The 14,582-nt window shown below is 39.1% G+C and overlaps 3 protein-coding genes across 12 annotated transcripts in view; 1 reads left to right on the top strand and 2 right to left on the bottom strand.

Moving 5' to 3' along the window:
• LOC308701935 (uncharacterized protein) overlaps positions 1-14,582 on the bottom strand; it is a 166,878-nt gene that overhangs the window by 86,741 nt on the left and 65,555 nt on the right. The window lies entirely within an intron of this gene.
• LOC308701953 (uncharacterized protein) overlaps positions 1-14,582 on the top strand; it is a 116,914-nt gene that overhangs the window by 49,889 nt on the left and 52,443 nt on the right. For 4 of the 9 annotated variants that reach the window (XR_014031538.1, XM_081384442.1, XM_081384443.1 and 1 more), the window contains exon 1: positions 14,099-14,549. The exons of 2 other annotated variants lie outside the window; for them this stretch is intronic. Coding sequence is in view for 5 of the 7 variants with exons in the window: in XM_081384442.1 (XP_081240568.1) it covers positions 14,495-14,549 (55 nt within the window). In the remaining 2 variants the exon portion in view is untranslated. Of the gene's footprint in view, positions 1-14,098; positions 14,550-14,582 lie in introns of those variants that run through there. 3 more of the 9 variants (XM_081384447.1, XM_081384448.1, XR_014031539.1) reach the window with 2 other exon arrangements.
• The window catches only part of LOC308701960 (uncharacterized protein), a 92,407-nt gene that overhangs the window by 22,389 nt on the left and 55,436 nt on the right, over positions 1-14,582 (bottom strand). Inside the window, exons 1-2 of one of the 2 annotated variants that reach the window (XM_081384460.1) lie at positions 10,136-10,228; positions 9,448-9,786 (exon numbers count right to left, since the gene is read on the bottom strand). In XM_081384460.1, coding sequence (XP_081240586.1) covers positions 9,448-9,786; positions 10,136-10,184 — 388 coding nt within the window. In that variant the 5' untranslated portion in view covers positions 10,185-10,228. Of the gene's footprint in view, positions 1-9,447; positions 9,787-10,135; positions 10,229-14,582 lie in introns of those variants that run through there. The other variant, XM_081384461.1, reaches the window with a different exon arrangement.

Raw genomic sequence — 14,582 nt, forward strand, 5'->3', positions numbered from 1 at the left:
CATTCTAAGTGCTAGGGCTTCCTCCACTAGAAAGAGTTATGTCAACAAATGGAGTGTCTTTGAAAGGTGGTGTGTCATAAATAATACAGATCCGGTCAACTGCCAGATTGCTTCAGTTCTGGAATTCCTGCAGGAAAAATTATCAACAGGCACATGCCCCGCCACTCTCAAGGTTTATGTGGCCACTCTTTCGACTTGTCACGCCTTGGTTGACGGGGTGCCACTCGAGAGACATCCTCTGTTCGTTCATTTCATTCATGGGGCCAGACGTCTGAGGCCTCTTGTAAAAACCAATATCCCGTCATGGGACTTAGCAATAGTCCTAAAGGGTCTGGTTGAGACTCCTTTTGAACCTCTAGAATCAGCATCTGACAAACTTCTGACTCTAAAGATGTTTTTTCTTATGGCAATAACTTCTTTGAAAAGAATCGGGGATATGCAGGCTCTGTCGATCTCGCCATCCTGCTCGGACTTTGCCCCAGGAATGGTGAAAGTGATTTTGCATCCTCATCCTGATTACCTGCCTAAGGTGCCTTTTTGACTGTACATCCTGTCACTCTTGAGGCCTTCTGCTCTCCGCCGTTCATGACGCCGGAACAGGAGAGATCTCCTAGACTGTGTCCAGTCCGTGCTCTTCAGGCCTACGTCCACCGCACTAGCCAGTGGCGTAAGTCAGAGCAACTGTTCGTCTGTTATGGGGGCCGCAACCTAGGGGCTGCTGCCACTAAACAGACTATATCACATTGGGTCAGGGATGCTATTGCTCTTGCCTATGATGCGCGCGGCCAAGCTTTGCCAATGGGTCTAAGGGCTCACTCCACCAGGGAGGTCGCCTCCTCTGCTGCCTTGGCACGAGGTGCCCCCTTGCAGTTTGTTTGTGATGCGGCAGGCTGGTCCTCTCCGCACACATTCATAAGATTTTATAGTTTGGATGTTCATGCCACTCCGGGCTTTCACGTCCTTGAGTCGACATTGCAAGCTAATGTCTAGGGCTTTCTTGCGTTCTTGTGAGCACACCTACACAACCGTAAGGAGTCCAGACACCTTCAAGCACGGCGGCGTGGGCATTCTCGTTCCCAATGCACTAAGCAGTGCAGCATCGACTGTAGCTTTCGAAAGGGAACGTTCTGGGTTACTTGATTCCCTGAAAAAGCGGAACGAGATGCTGCGCTACATTGCCATGCTGATGATGTCCCGGACTGCTCTTCAAACAAAATATCTGACGATGCACCTGTGGCTCATCTATTCATAGCCTCGTGTCGCGGGTGCGCACCGATGACGTCACCGACCGAGGCTATATTACCTCCGGGTCAATTCTGTTTACGTGTTTACACACTATATTCACAGCTGGTCACGTTTAAAGACGTTCCCAATGCGCTAAGAAGCACAGCATCTCGTTCCGCTTTCTCAGGGAACAAGGTTACAGTCAAGTAACCCAGAACGTTTCTCATAAAGATGAAGTTAAACTGTGGAAGTCCCTTCAACCCCACACGATTCACAGAAACACACACGCTATTCACGCCTCAAGACATGCAAACACAAAAGCACATTAACCACAAACATCCAGTGATAAACTCTCATGCACACACTCTCAAACCAACAGATGAAACTACATTCATATTCCATATCTGAAAACGAGGCCTTCTGTAGTTTGAGCTGTAGAATACAAAACTGTAAAAATACATTAAAAATGTCATGAAATTAAATGTGCTCTCATTCTGTAGATTTTGTAAAGTGCCCTATTATGCTATTTTAAAGGTTTCTATATAGTTTTGTTTTGGAGTCTCCAACAATAGATTCACATGCATCCAATGTCAAAAAACACTTTAATTTTCTCATTGTGAACATTGAACATTACATCATTTCTCAAAGTGGCTGAAAACTGTTTGTTCGAAGATTTATTTTTTTCTAAACCCAGTCTGTTGTGATTGGTCTACTCTGCTCTGATTGGTCAGACGGCCCAGTCTGTTGTGATTGGTCTACTCTGCTCTGATTGGTCAGACGGCCCAGTCTGTTGCAAGGTTATAATCGTTAACGAAAACGAACGAAAAAACGAAAACTAGGTGGGAAAAAACATTGTCGTTAACTGAAATAAAAATAAAAACGAGGCATTACAAAAAAACGATAACTAACTAAAACTGTAATGTGTGTTTGGCAAAACTAACTAAAATAAAATAAAATTATAGAGTAAATGTCCTTAGTTTTCGTCTTTGTCAAGGTCTTTCATTTTTTAACGCTATTTAAAACACGCTGCGTATTCGTTCAGCTGCATTTCCTTTCCCCATGCGTCTCTCTGTCACTCATGCGTCTCTCACATGCACGCGCGCACACACACACACACACACACAGCCCCTCCCCTCCGTGCACACCGCGTCTCCATGAGAACGAGTGTTCGTTCGACGTTGAAAGCAAGTTCGCTAAAGGTTGGTATCTCTATCTCGTGAACACCTTTACACAATCACACATTAAAAAGTGTTATAAAAATATTTTAAATTCTGAATATAATTTTGTCAGTGTGTTGATGTCGACCCGAGAAGCGATTGCGCCTTCTTTAGAAAGTTAACTAGTCGCAAGTTTGAGGTAAAATGCACTTTTTGGTTGTGGTTGTCGATGTCAAAACACTAGGGTAGAGTGGGGGAAAACGCCCCCCTTAAGGAAAATGTGACATTACAGTGAAACAAAACATAAATTTGACTAGAATTGCCATCCCGGTTTTGAGTGACTATGGCAGGAGTTATTCACCAAATATTAAAATTGCTCAGCCTTCATAATTAATTAGTATTTTCACTGAAAATATTTTTGTACGCTGGGGTAAAATGCCCCCTTTCTTACCAACCAGTTTGCTTCATAGATCAACAGCAAAATTAACAGACAATAGTTTTTAATCTCTAAACGTAAAAGGCAAGTAATGTATCAACATGTATATATATATTAATATTTATTTCAGGAATGTCCAAAATAGCCAAATTTCACAACCTTCCATCAGTGAGCTAACTGTGCTAGCAAGCTAATGCTCACTTGAGGTAATTTTTTCATGTTTTGTTCAAATATTTAGATTTTACCACCTAGTTATACTGCATTAAGTGTAAAACAAAATATTTGATAAACAGAAATATGTTATTATAGTAATTATGATAGAGAGAAACTATTGCCCCTGGGGGGCGTTTTACCCCTCAGCGTAGGGGGCGTTTTACCCCACAAGCTATGACTTTATTAAAAAAAATTTTAATTTTTAAAATATAATTATATTCCTTATAAATAACATATGATCTCAAAAAACTACAGACTTCACTATTCATCTATCATACATCACTGCGATATCCTGAAGAACAATATTCTTTTAAACACTTGTTTACTAATATCTGAAAATTATAGCATTTACCATGTAATCCTCTTCTCTTCAAATATGTCGCTGGTGTCAGCTTCTCCATAGAGATTTGTATATCCCCGTTATCAACGTAGTGCATAGCAACAGTAAAAATGTATCTTAACTACCTCTAGTTGTTATTTTGAGAAAAACAGGTGGGGGGCGTTTTACCCCAGGGGGGGGCGTTTTCCCCCACTCTTCCCTAAGCTGTGATTCAAATATTAAATATGTTATGTCATTTTTGTACTTTTACACTGAATGTTTGCTGCTTCAATCCAGATGAGTAGGCTATGGTTACTATTATAGTATATTATATATAGTACTATATTACTATAGCAGGCTATAGTACGGCTGTGGTATAGGGTGTGAATTCTGATGTGTAGATTTTTGGTACGGCGTGTGGAGGTTGTAAGAGGTAAAGGAATTTCAATGGGTTGTGAATTGTTTTCTAAAATTGTATGATGTTTTTGTTGTTTTTATTACACAATACTTTTTCTGATCTTTTTGAATTTTGCCCCTGACAAATAACCCAAATTACAAAAAAAGACTAAAACTAACACTAAAACTAATAAAAACTAAACTAAAACTAAGCATTTTCAAAAAATAAAAACTAAACTAAACTAGCAAACCCACTTTAAAAACTAATTAAAACTAAACTGAATTTGAAAACAAAAATTCAAAACGAAATAAAAATAAAAACTAATAAAAAATGCAAAACTATAATAACCCTGGTCTGTTGTGATTGGTCTACTCTGCTCTGATTGGTCAGATGGTCCAGTCTGTTGTGATTGCTCTACTCTGCTCTGATTGGTCAGATGGTCCAGTCTGTTGTGATTGGTCTACTCTGCTCTGATTGGTCAGATGGCTCAGTATGTTGTGATTGGTCTACTCTGCTCTGATTGGTCAGATGGTCCAGTCTGTTGTGATTGGTATACTCTGCTCTGATTGGTCAGATGGCTCAGTATGTTGTGATTGGTCTACTCTGCTTAAGTTTTAAATTAAATTTATTTATTTTTAAGCTCCAATCTCCTCCCGAAAACCCCTAAAAAAGTCAGTTGGCGCCTCAGTAACTACTTCGCTCAGAGAAGCTGTAGCGAATACGACTTTGGGTTAATTTGAATTAGCTAAAAAATATAGGGAATTTTGGAAATATTAATAATTATGACTCATGGTCATAATTCATAAGTCGCATGTACATTTATTTGATCAATTATAGAGATTACCTTGTTCTGTAACTGGTCTAATCGTTATTCGTCCAGCGAATAAAGGTGAGATTATCACAGTTAAGAAGGGGTATCTCTTTACAAACTTCCCAGAAAGTTTTATCTTCTTGGCCACGAACATCAAACTTTCTGAGTTTATTAATTAATACTACTCCATGTAGTCTATATCGAGCTTGTATCAAGATCTTTTGTCTCATTGACTTTATAAAAGTGGGCTTTCAAATACAGAGACAGTTAAAAGGATATATGGATTTTAATACATGTAAAACTAAAGATTATATGGGCTACAAATACAAACGTACGTAAAAATACAAACAATAAAACAAACACACATTTAACCAAACAAGAAAATACGTGATCAGGATAACATGAAATGAAAGAAAGAAAGAAAGGAAGGAAGAAAGAAAGAAAGATTAGTAATTATTACATACAGAAACCTAGATTCGCGAGACACCGGGAAAACAGCTTTTATCAACTCAATATACTTGCAGAATTCTGTGCTCTTTCTGGTGAGGCTGAGGCAGGAAGCGGGAAGCGGACAGCGCGGACGTGTCCTGTTTCTGCTGGGTCTTCCAGTGCCGCGAAGTTTAAAAGGCTTACTGACTGTAATGTTACCGAGAAAGTTCATCTCCCGGGACGGGAGAGGTTGCAAATCTTGGTTGCAAAGACGGCAGGCTTTTACATGACGCGGGCCATGTGTCCCAGAGGCCAAGGCGAGGCCTGTCCAACCAGAGCAGCGCTGCACGTGGAGAAGGAGGAGGAGACCGGAGAAGCGAGGAAGTGGGATCGATGAGAGAGGAGAGAGAGGGATCAGAGGGGGTTTCTGCCTTTTAACAGACCTCTGTTTACGCCTTCTCTCCGAGGCCCAGCAAATCAGATTGCCTTTCCTGAAGCGGGAAAAATTCTCTTTGTGTGAAGAAAAACACGCCTCCTTTGACCATGTGTTTTATGAGGGAAAGGATCATATTTAGAAATATGATATTTCCTGGAACAAATGCATATTATTGTACTTTGCAGTCAAGATTCGACTCCGTTAGATGGAGAGGATTACAGAGATATCAATTATGACAGGTAAAGATTGGGGAAACATAACGTTACATTTATATGCATAATTACACACAAATAAAGTTTGATTAAACACACAATAAAGTTGTCAGTGTTTCCGTTATGGCAAGTGACGACACTTTGAGAAACATAGGAATACATATCAACATTTTAGGGGTACTTTTCTCTGAAAAGCTCCATGAATGGCGTGCGTGTGTGTGTGTGTGTGTGTGTGTGTGTGTGGGTGGGTGTGTGTGTGTGTGTGTGTGTGTGTGTGTGTGTGTGTGTGTGTGGAATGTCACGAGGCCAGCCGAACTGGCGCTGGCAAATTGCTCCTCGTGGGGCAATTATTAACCAGTACGGACACAAGACGATGTGTCTTCCCATATGATCACTTAATGCGAGAAGCAGATGTCATTGTTGCTACAAAGCTGTTAATCATAGCTGTCAATCATGACATCACACCCCTGTTTTTATAATATTAAATAACTAACTAAAACCAAGCCTATTTAAAAGACGAACATTTGAACTACAAAAACATGAATTTGTGAAAACGGTGACGTCATCTGCATGTGTATTATGTGTCCAGTCTATAGAGGGTGCACCTACGTCATGATTTGGTCAGTTACCCGGATGCGCTGCCATACTGGAGGTACTCAGATGTAAACAACGGCATGGATTGCACTGTTTATGTACTACTGAACACATTGTTACACTAATTTATGATGCCTAAACCACGGAAAAAACACATGAAAGCTGCGAAATCATATAGAGAAGGACTTAGTAAGCAGGAAAGAGCGCGAAATTTTGACAAACTAAAGTTAATATGTGGTAAATATCCGAACGAGCTAGCTTCTCTAGTCCATACTGCAGTTCTTCCTTCTATTTCTAATCCCGACATTATCTACGTTCAGATTGTCAATCCAAAAAAAGCACAAGAAATCCGTTTCAAGCTACATCCATATGTGGTTTGAAATCCTATTCAAATCACATATCAGGAAATCCACTTCAGTCTAAACGCTCTGATTGGCTCCAAAATGGCCAACTTCCGGACTGATGACGTGTAGTGAAAACCCTCTATAGGCGGGTATAGTTTTTCTTTACAAACATTGCCAACTACTGGCCTGGTAGCAGAATACAGTTTTTAATCATTTTCTGACAATGATATCTATATGTAACAGGTACAGAAAGTGTACTGTTAAATATATGTATTGTTTATTATAATTCACACAAAATTGTTAATTTACTTATCTTATATCTGGTATACCTGCCTGAAGAATGAGCGTTTTCCCCTTTAATTTCTGTGATGTCATAATGAGTCTACATCATTTCCTGTTTTGGCTCCTCCTCTTCCTCTTGGCATTGTTAATGCACTGAATAGGTGAGGAATTTTCTGGCTCCCGATAATCTGAATAGGTGAGGAATTTTCTGGCTCCCGATAATCTGAATAGGTGAGGAATTTTCTGCCTCCCGATAATCTTATTTCATCTTTATTGTTATTATTGCTTTTATGCCAAAATCTTCACTGCAATTTATGTGTTGTGATAACTTTACTTATCTGTGTGGTTATTTTTGGGCAGTGAAACTGCCGCCAGCGGCCTGTTGTCCCATGTCTGTATCTACAACGCTACACATCGCAGACAAGTCTTCTAACTGGGTCTTAAAATTATTGTCATGTCATAATCACACAGAAACTTAAAAGGTCTTCACGGCAACGCGTCAAAGTAAAAGTTTGGTTACTTGACAGAAATATATTACTGTTGTAAGGTAGAATTTAGATATGTCTCAATGTAATAATAATAATAACACAAATACAAATAATCATAAAAACTTTATTTTAAAGGAATAATTGCAATTTTTCTTCCATGTTTTATTTTTAACAGTAAAGCTCATTGTGCAGCACGTTATTAATTTTATATGATTAAAATAAATTAATGTTTTATGTCTTCATTTGATTACCAGAAAAAAACACAACACTGTATTTGTGTGAAAAAATGGAGTCCAAATAAGTTCAAATGGAAAGAAAAAAAGTGATCACACAGTGAAGTATGTTGGAAATAGTTGATGATGTGTAAATAAATGTTCTTTATATTTATTAACCTAATTTATGTGCACTCCTCATTTTAGCACACTCTAGAAATGCACCGATACAAACAACCACCTACTGCATGCCTTGCCGCGTCTATGCTCCGCGACACTAAAAAAAATCCAAGGATAAGCACTGCACAGGGACAGTCACTATACGGTGTGCAAGACACACTTCTGCACTGCAGTGTGTGAAATACTCTTTTAGGTGAACTACAATGAATGTAGAGAAATATCTTTTAGAAGCGACCACCACTGACATGCGCCGTCACACTAACACTCTCTGAAGAGCTTCTTCCTGGTTCTTGTGAACAATGATTGCAGAGCAGAATCGTCAGAAACTTTTGGCTCCAAAAAGCGAAAGCTTTAATGAGTCAGTTCAGCACGCTTCCTTACACACCCGCCTCGCATGGAATGGTTTGTGATGCAAATCTCCCTTGCCAGTGTCCATTGGCCTGTTTTGTTTAAATTCGAAGGCTCTCGGGCGAGATACCATTTCGTCAGTTGTTCTGACGTAACATCGAACGTGACTGACTGATAGGGAACACAAGATAAAACAAAAAACAAAAAACAAAAAAGATTCCTCTCTGACTGGTGGATCTAACATCAGGTCCCGGCAGACACACACATTTCTTCCATTTTAGCATGGCAATATAATATCCTGACACAAAAGCTTGTATTTTCTGTTTTATGAACATTGATAAACCGCATTTTAATAAACTCCAAAATCATTGGGGAGAGAGTAACTTGTGACAATAATATTTTAAAATTGTTATCCCCAATCTCTCTCTTTCTTTAGGTTAAAAAATTAAATGTGAAAACTAGGAAATGAGAACTAAATTTAGTTGGACCAGTCAGTTCGGGAAGAAAATCATTCTAAGCAGACTGCAGGTGAACAAAGAGTGAATTTTAATCGGAAGTGAGCCGGTGCAGAATAGAACCTATAGTGGGAACGGTCGGGGGTGGGATGAAAAAAAAAAGAGAGCCATGCAGACCTCATGTAACATCTGCATCTGCCATTCAGTCCTTCAACCGCCAGAGGGAGCCATCCCCTGAATACTGAATACTGCCACATCACTTCCTGTTCCTATCAGTTATAAGCAATGTTGTTTGTACATCATGTTGCGAAGTATTGCCAGGTTACCCTGTCTCTTTCGAGTGTTTTGCTTATCCCTAATTTGGTTTTGTGATATTGCCTGTTTGTGACCACGATTCTTGGATTATCGGATTTGGACTTGTTTCCTATTTTGGACTGCTTCTACTGTTATCGACCCTGCACCTATTTGTTGACTACGATACTCGCCTTGATTCTCTATTTGTTTGTACTGCTGTGTTAAATAAAGCACTGCATACGGATTCAAACATTCAACCGAGTCAGTCATCGTTACACCTCAACACTTGAGCCATGATACTCCCACCAACCTCTATACAGAGAATGCATGGGTTTAACACTGCTGTGGCTCTTTAAATCGGCTAAAATGTTACAGTCTCACACAGGCATGCACACAATATAAGTTTTGTTTCAACACCAAAGCATATAGCCTGACTAACTTTGCTTTGTGTGGAATCAGAATGATGTTGGAAATTTCCACATCAGCTTCACAGGCTATTTCATTTTCAAAAACACATTAGAAAATACATTTAAAAAAATAACCAATAAATACACAAATATGTGAAATATTTGTCATTTCTGTAATGTATAATAGAGAGCTGTAATTCTTTACTCACCATAGACAGTAACAGTGAATGTGTGTGTGATTGTTCTGCTGCTGCTGATGATGGTCAGTTCATATTCTCCAGAGTCTGTGGTGATGTTGGTGTTCGTGATGGTCAGAGATCCAGTTTGATGATCCAGCTTCAGTCTGTCTCTGAATCTCCCATCAGGAACATCATCATATACTTTGGTCTCATTGAGGGTTCTACTGATTGTAGCTATAATTGATCTGTCATTTCCAAACTGCCACATTATCCGTTTAATTGTCTGTATTTTAGTAACATCAGTGTTTAGAGTCACAGATTCTCCTTCAGCCGCAGGTATTGACTTCACTGTATCAACACCAAACACACCTGGAGAACAAACAATATTTAGTCACTCATCATAAAGGTAAAACTTGGGTTGGTTTAATAAAGGTTTAACTGAAGTTAAGCAGTTTTAAAATTAATTACAAACTTTGGAAAGATAGAAAGACTAAAAAGGTTAAAGACAGTTAAAAGTAACAAAAGTGTGGAAAATACATTGCAGGAAACTAAACAGTATCTGAAATCACACATCTTTATATATTGTACAAATAGGTTTTGGTTTAGTATTAAAATAAACATAAGTTAATAAAACAAAATCTACATTTATTTATTGATGGTATAACTGAAGTTCATTATTCCACACAAATAGCAGGCAAAAATGAATCATAAAATATACCTAATAGACGGCAACAGCACAAACAGCACAAAGCAAATGTGTGAAACATTTTCTTCAACAGTTCAGTGGTCTGAAATAGTTTGTCAATTTTGAGAGACTGACTGAATTAGACAACGCCCATATCTTCAACCACACTTTCTCTCTTCAAAACCCCGCCCCCAAGGCCTGTCAATCCAAAATGATTGACAGGTAAGAAAGCCTTCAGGTTTTTCATTTCAAAACCTCCCACACTTCTTTTTTTGCTGTCTTCAAGCTGTCACAGTGATAGGTTTCAGGACAAAATTTCAGAGGTAATGTAATAATCAAATCTCTTAGGGCCAGATTTACTAAACAGGGCAAGTTCGTATGAGAGCGCAACTCCATAACAGCGCAGATAGGAGTGGAAAGTTCTGAGCTTGATCTACTGAAGACGTGCAAATTAAAAAACACAGACGCAGCCAGATCATTTCCATAATGACCAACACAATCTTCCAAGAGCAATGCAAATTAGCATCTGGTTTAATGAGTGGTAAATAATTGCGCAAAAGCAATTAAATTGACTAACGCACACCATAGTAAATCACCTTGCCTGATTCAAAATACTCTCCTCACATAAATTGTGTGCCTGAAAGGGAAACTCCTACAAATGCATATGCAAGAAGGTCAGCCTCAAAAATAACCCTGTTATTAGTAAATCTGGCCCATATAGATTTAAGGAGCACTTTCCCAAAAAGGCCACCTACATATACAAATAAAATGGCGATGTGCACAGATAGTTAGCGCCAACTATTTTCTTTCAAAAGCGATTTATTTCAAAATTCAAAACCTCTAGGGCCATGAGTCGAACATGTCCAACGAGCTTCGTTCCGATCGGCCTCCGTTAACCTTGTCTAATAGGTGCTCAAACTTCATAGGCCGATGGCGGCCATGTTTTTTGAGATACGCCAATGTCCTCATAGACATACATGGCACCTTGGACCAAGACACTGCATACCAATTTTCAAGTCAATCGGACTAACGGTCAGGTGGTTATAGCCCTTTTTATGTTTTTTTTTCATGTTATAGCGCCAGCTAGTGTTCAATTGTCGCAATTTGTTTACTGTGACCTCAGATTGAACTCATACATATATGTACCGAGTTTGGTGAAGCTATCTCATTTACTTCTCGAGCTATAGCCATTTTAGTAAAATAGGCTCTTCCTCCAACGTTCGTTTTGCGCCCCTTAGCGACTGTGAATCGAAATTTCAACTTTTTTTTTTATAACTATTGATATTCAGACTCCAGAGAACATTTCTGCACTGGTTTGGTTCAGATCGGGCGAAATACCTAGGACTAGTTTTTTTTAAAGATTTACATACCGGAAATGAAATCGGATATATACGTTTTGTTCGCCATGAGGTCTGGATTCCAATGATATAAGACACTTGAGTTTACGACATACGGTCTAGGAGTTATGAGCAGTTTCACGCATTTGATCGCTGTAGCGCCACCTATTGGCCAACGGGGTTCATAGTTTGATAGGTTCTCCCCAAATTTAGGACTACCATCTGGCCAAGTTTCGGTCTGCATGATCAGTTTTAGGGGAGAATAATAATAATAAAGATACAGCCCTACGACTGTTTTTGCAGGCGCTACGTAAAATTTGTTTGAGTGTTTATCGAAAACCGTTTAACGAATCAATTTGAATTCCATAACTTTTGGTCAGCACTGCCTGAAGATGATCTGGTTCAATTTTCGTGCAAATTGGACAAACCGTCTAGGACGAGTTCGAAAAAGTAGGTTTTTAGAAAAATTCAAAATGGCGGCCATATTTTTATGATGGAAAATGAAGTCATAGAGTGCAATCGAATCGGCATGAGCTCAGGAAACAGCGAAAAAACGAATTTTGCTGATTGGCCTTACGGCTCAAAAGTTATTAGCAAAATAAAAGTAAAACTTTGGACAGGTGGTGGCGCTAGAGGGAATGACTTAGAAACACCAAAATTGGTGTATTTAATGTTGGGACTGTCCTCTATCAGAATTTCAAACCATTACAACTTTCCCGCAATCGGTTCTATGGGCTGCCATAGACTCCCAGTCGGAAGAAGGAAGAATAATAATAAATATAGCTGCAAGCAGCAATTATCGGGGCCAAGCGCAAGCAGATGACAGGATATGCCAACATGGCTGAAGGTGTCAGACCAACTGCAACAATGAGCAATTAAAGACATTTAGAGAGGATTTTAGGCGAAATGGCTGAAAAATCATTTAAAAATTCAGAATATGATTTAATGGATTATCACTTTCGACCAATAGGTGGAGCAGTTACAAAACTGATGTGATGTGGTCAGAGTGAAGTGACAATGACACATACAAAGTTTGGTGTCAATATGTCAAGGCATTGCAGAGATAAAGCCTGAATAGTCTTTTTTTTCTGAATAGTCATGGGTCTTTTTCTGCTGCGCTATACGAAAACGGTTTCGTCTATCGACACGAAATCCATAACTTTTAGTCGGCACAGTCTGGAGATGATATGATTCGATTTTGGTGAAAATCGGACAAACGGTCTAGGAGGAGTTCGAAAAAGTAGGTTTTGAATGAAAATCAAGATGGCGGACAGGAAGTTCGGCCAAATAAGGAAAACGTGGTATCTATGTTCTCGGCTTGACCCAAGGAATCTATTAAGACCAGTGACATTTCAATAGCCAGATTTATACAAAAGTTTTTAGCCTTTTTGGAAATTTTGTTATAACCTCTGACCACTAGGTGGTGCGGTCTCTAAATATTTTGAGTACCTTCAGGTGATGGTGCTGATGGCACATTCTGAGTTTTGTAACATTACAATATTTTTTTTTATGTGTCCTCAGAGTGAGCCCATACATACGTGTGTCAATTCTGGTGAAAATATCTTAATTTGCTTCAGAGTTATAGACATTTATATGAAAAAACACGTAAAAAATGACTGACACATGACTTTGATTGAATTATACTACCCCTTTCTATCAATATTTTCGCATTTGAGAATTGGTTTATAGCTATCGACCTATGTTTCCAAACTTCTGACGGTGGTTTCGTCTCAATCGGACAAGCGGTTTCGAAGATATAGCCAAATGTTTTTTTAGCGCTAAATCACAACGCTACACAAACCGTAAGGCGAAACCTAGCATGTTTGGTATCGTAGGACTCGGCAAGGTTTCAGGAGAATAATTAGATGAGTCTCGTGAAAATAAATTAACCACACCCAAATTTATAAGCATTTGAAAAAAAAATTCACCACTAGGTGGCGCTGCTTCGAAACTTTTCACGCTCCTTCAGGGCATCGTGCTGATGACCCATACCATGTTTCGTAACAATCCATTCATGCGTTCTTAAAATACAGCATTTTAGCACAAAATTCAAAATGGCCGACAGCCAAAATGGCCGATATGGTAAAATTGGATATCAGTCGACTCAGCATGTTGGCCTGGATCTAACGAGACCAATTTGATGATTTTTGGACAAACTGTTCAGAAGTTATAAGCAAAAATAGCCATTTTTCATATCTCCGGACCAGTAGGTGGCGTTGCGCCGAAACGCAGCATGTAGCCTCAGGTCATGCTTGTGATGACGTGCCAAGTTTGGTCTGAATCCAATAAAGCGAATCCAATAAAGATACAGCCTTACGTCTGTTTTCACAAGCGCTACGTAAAATTTGTTTGTGGGTTTTTTCGAAAATTGCTAAGCGAATCAACTTGAATTCCATAACTTTTTGTCGGCATGGTCTGTAGATGATCTGATTCAATTTTCATGGAAATTGGAGCAACGGCCTAGGAGGAGTTCGAAAAAGTAATCGAATCGTCATGAGGTCAGGAATCAGAGGAAAAAAGAATTTTGTTTCTAGCCCTTGTGGTTCAAAAGTTATTAGAATAAACATGAGTGAAACTTTGGACAGTTGGTGGCGCTAGAGGGAATGACTTAGACACACCAAAATTGGTGTATTTAATGTTGGGACTGTCCTCTATCAGAATGTCAAACCATTACAACTTTCCCGCGATCGGTTCTATGGGCTGCCATAGACTCCCAGAGCGGAAGAAAAAGAAGAATTATTTTTGGTACGCCAACAGATACAATAGGTGCCTACGCACATTCTGTGCTTGGCCCCTAATAATAGGAACGGGAACGGATACAATAGGTGCCTTCGCACCTTCGGTGCTTGGCCCCTAATAATAAAAATCAGGACAATAACAATAGGGTTTCAGCACTACGTGCTTGAACCTCTAAAAAAAAAAAAACGGAACTGCTGTGAAACTGAACTAGAGAATCAACACGTCACACACACATGCTCACTCAGCCAAAACACATCGAGTCCACATCGCTCTCAGATAATCTCTAAAAGTCTCTATTTCAATTTGTTGAAAGAAAATGTTTAAAGAAAGAACATTCGTCTTTTTCTGGCTCTGCTTTTGCTGTCTGATTGGTAAGTTCTACTTTTTTTGTGTTATGGTAGCAG

The sequence above is a fragment of the Scardinius erythrophthalmus genome (genome assembly GCF_964197995.2).
Source record: "Scardinius erythrophthalmus genome assembly, chromosome: 14".
Classification (NCBI taxonomy): Eukaryota; Metazoa; Chordata; class Actinopteri; order Cypriniformes; family Leuciscidae; genus Scardinius; species Scardinius erythrophthalmus.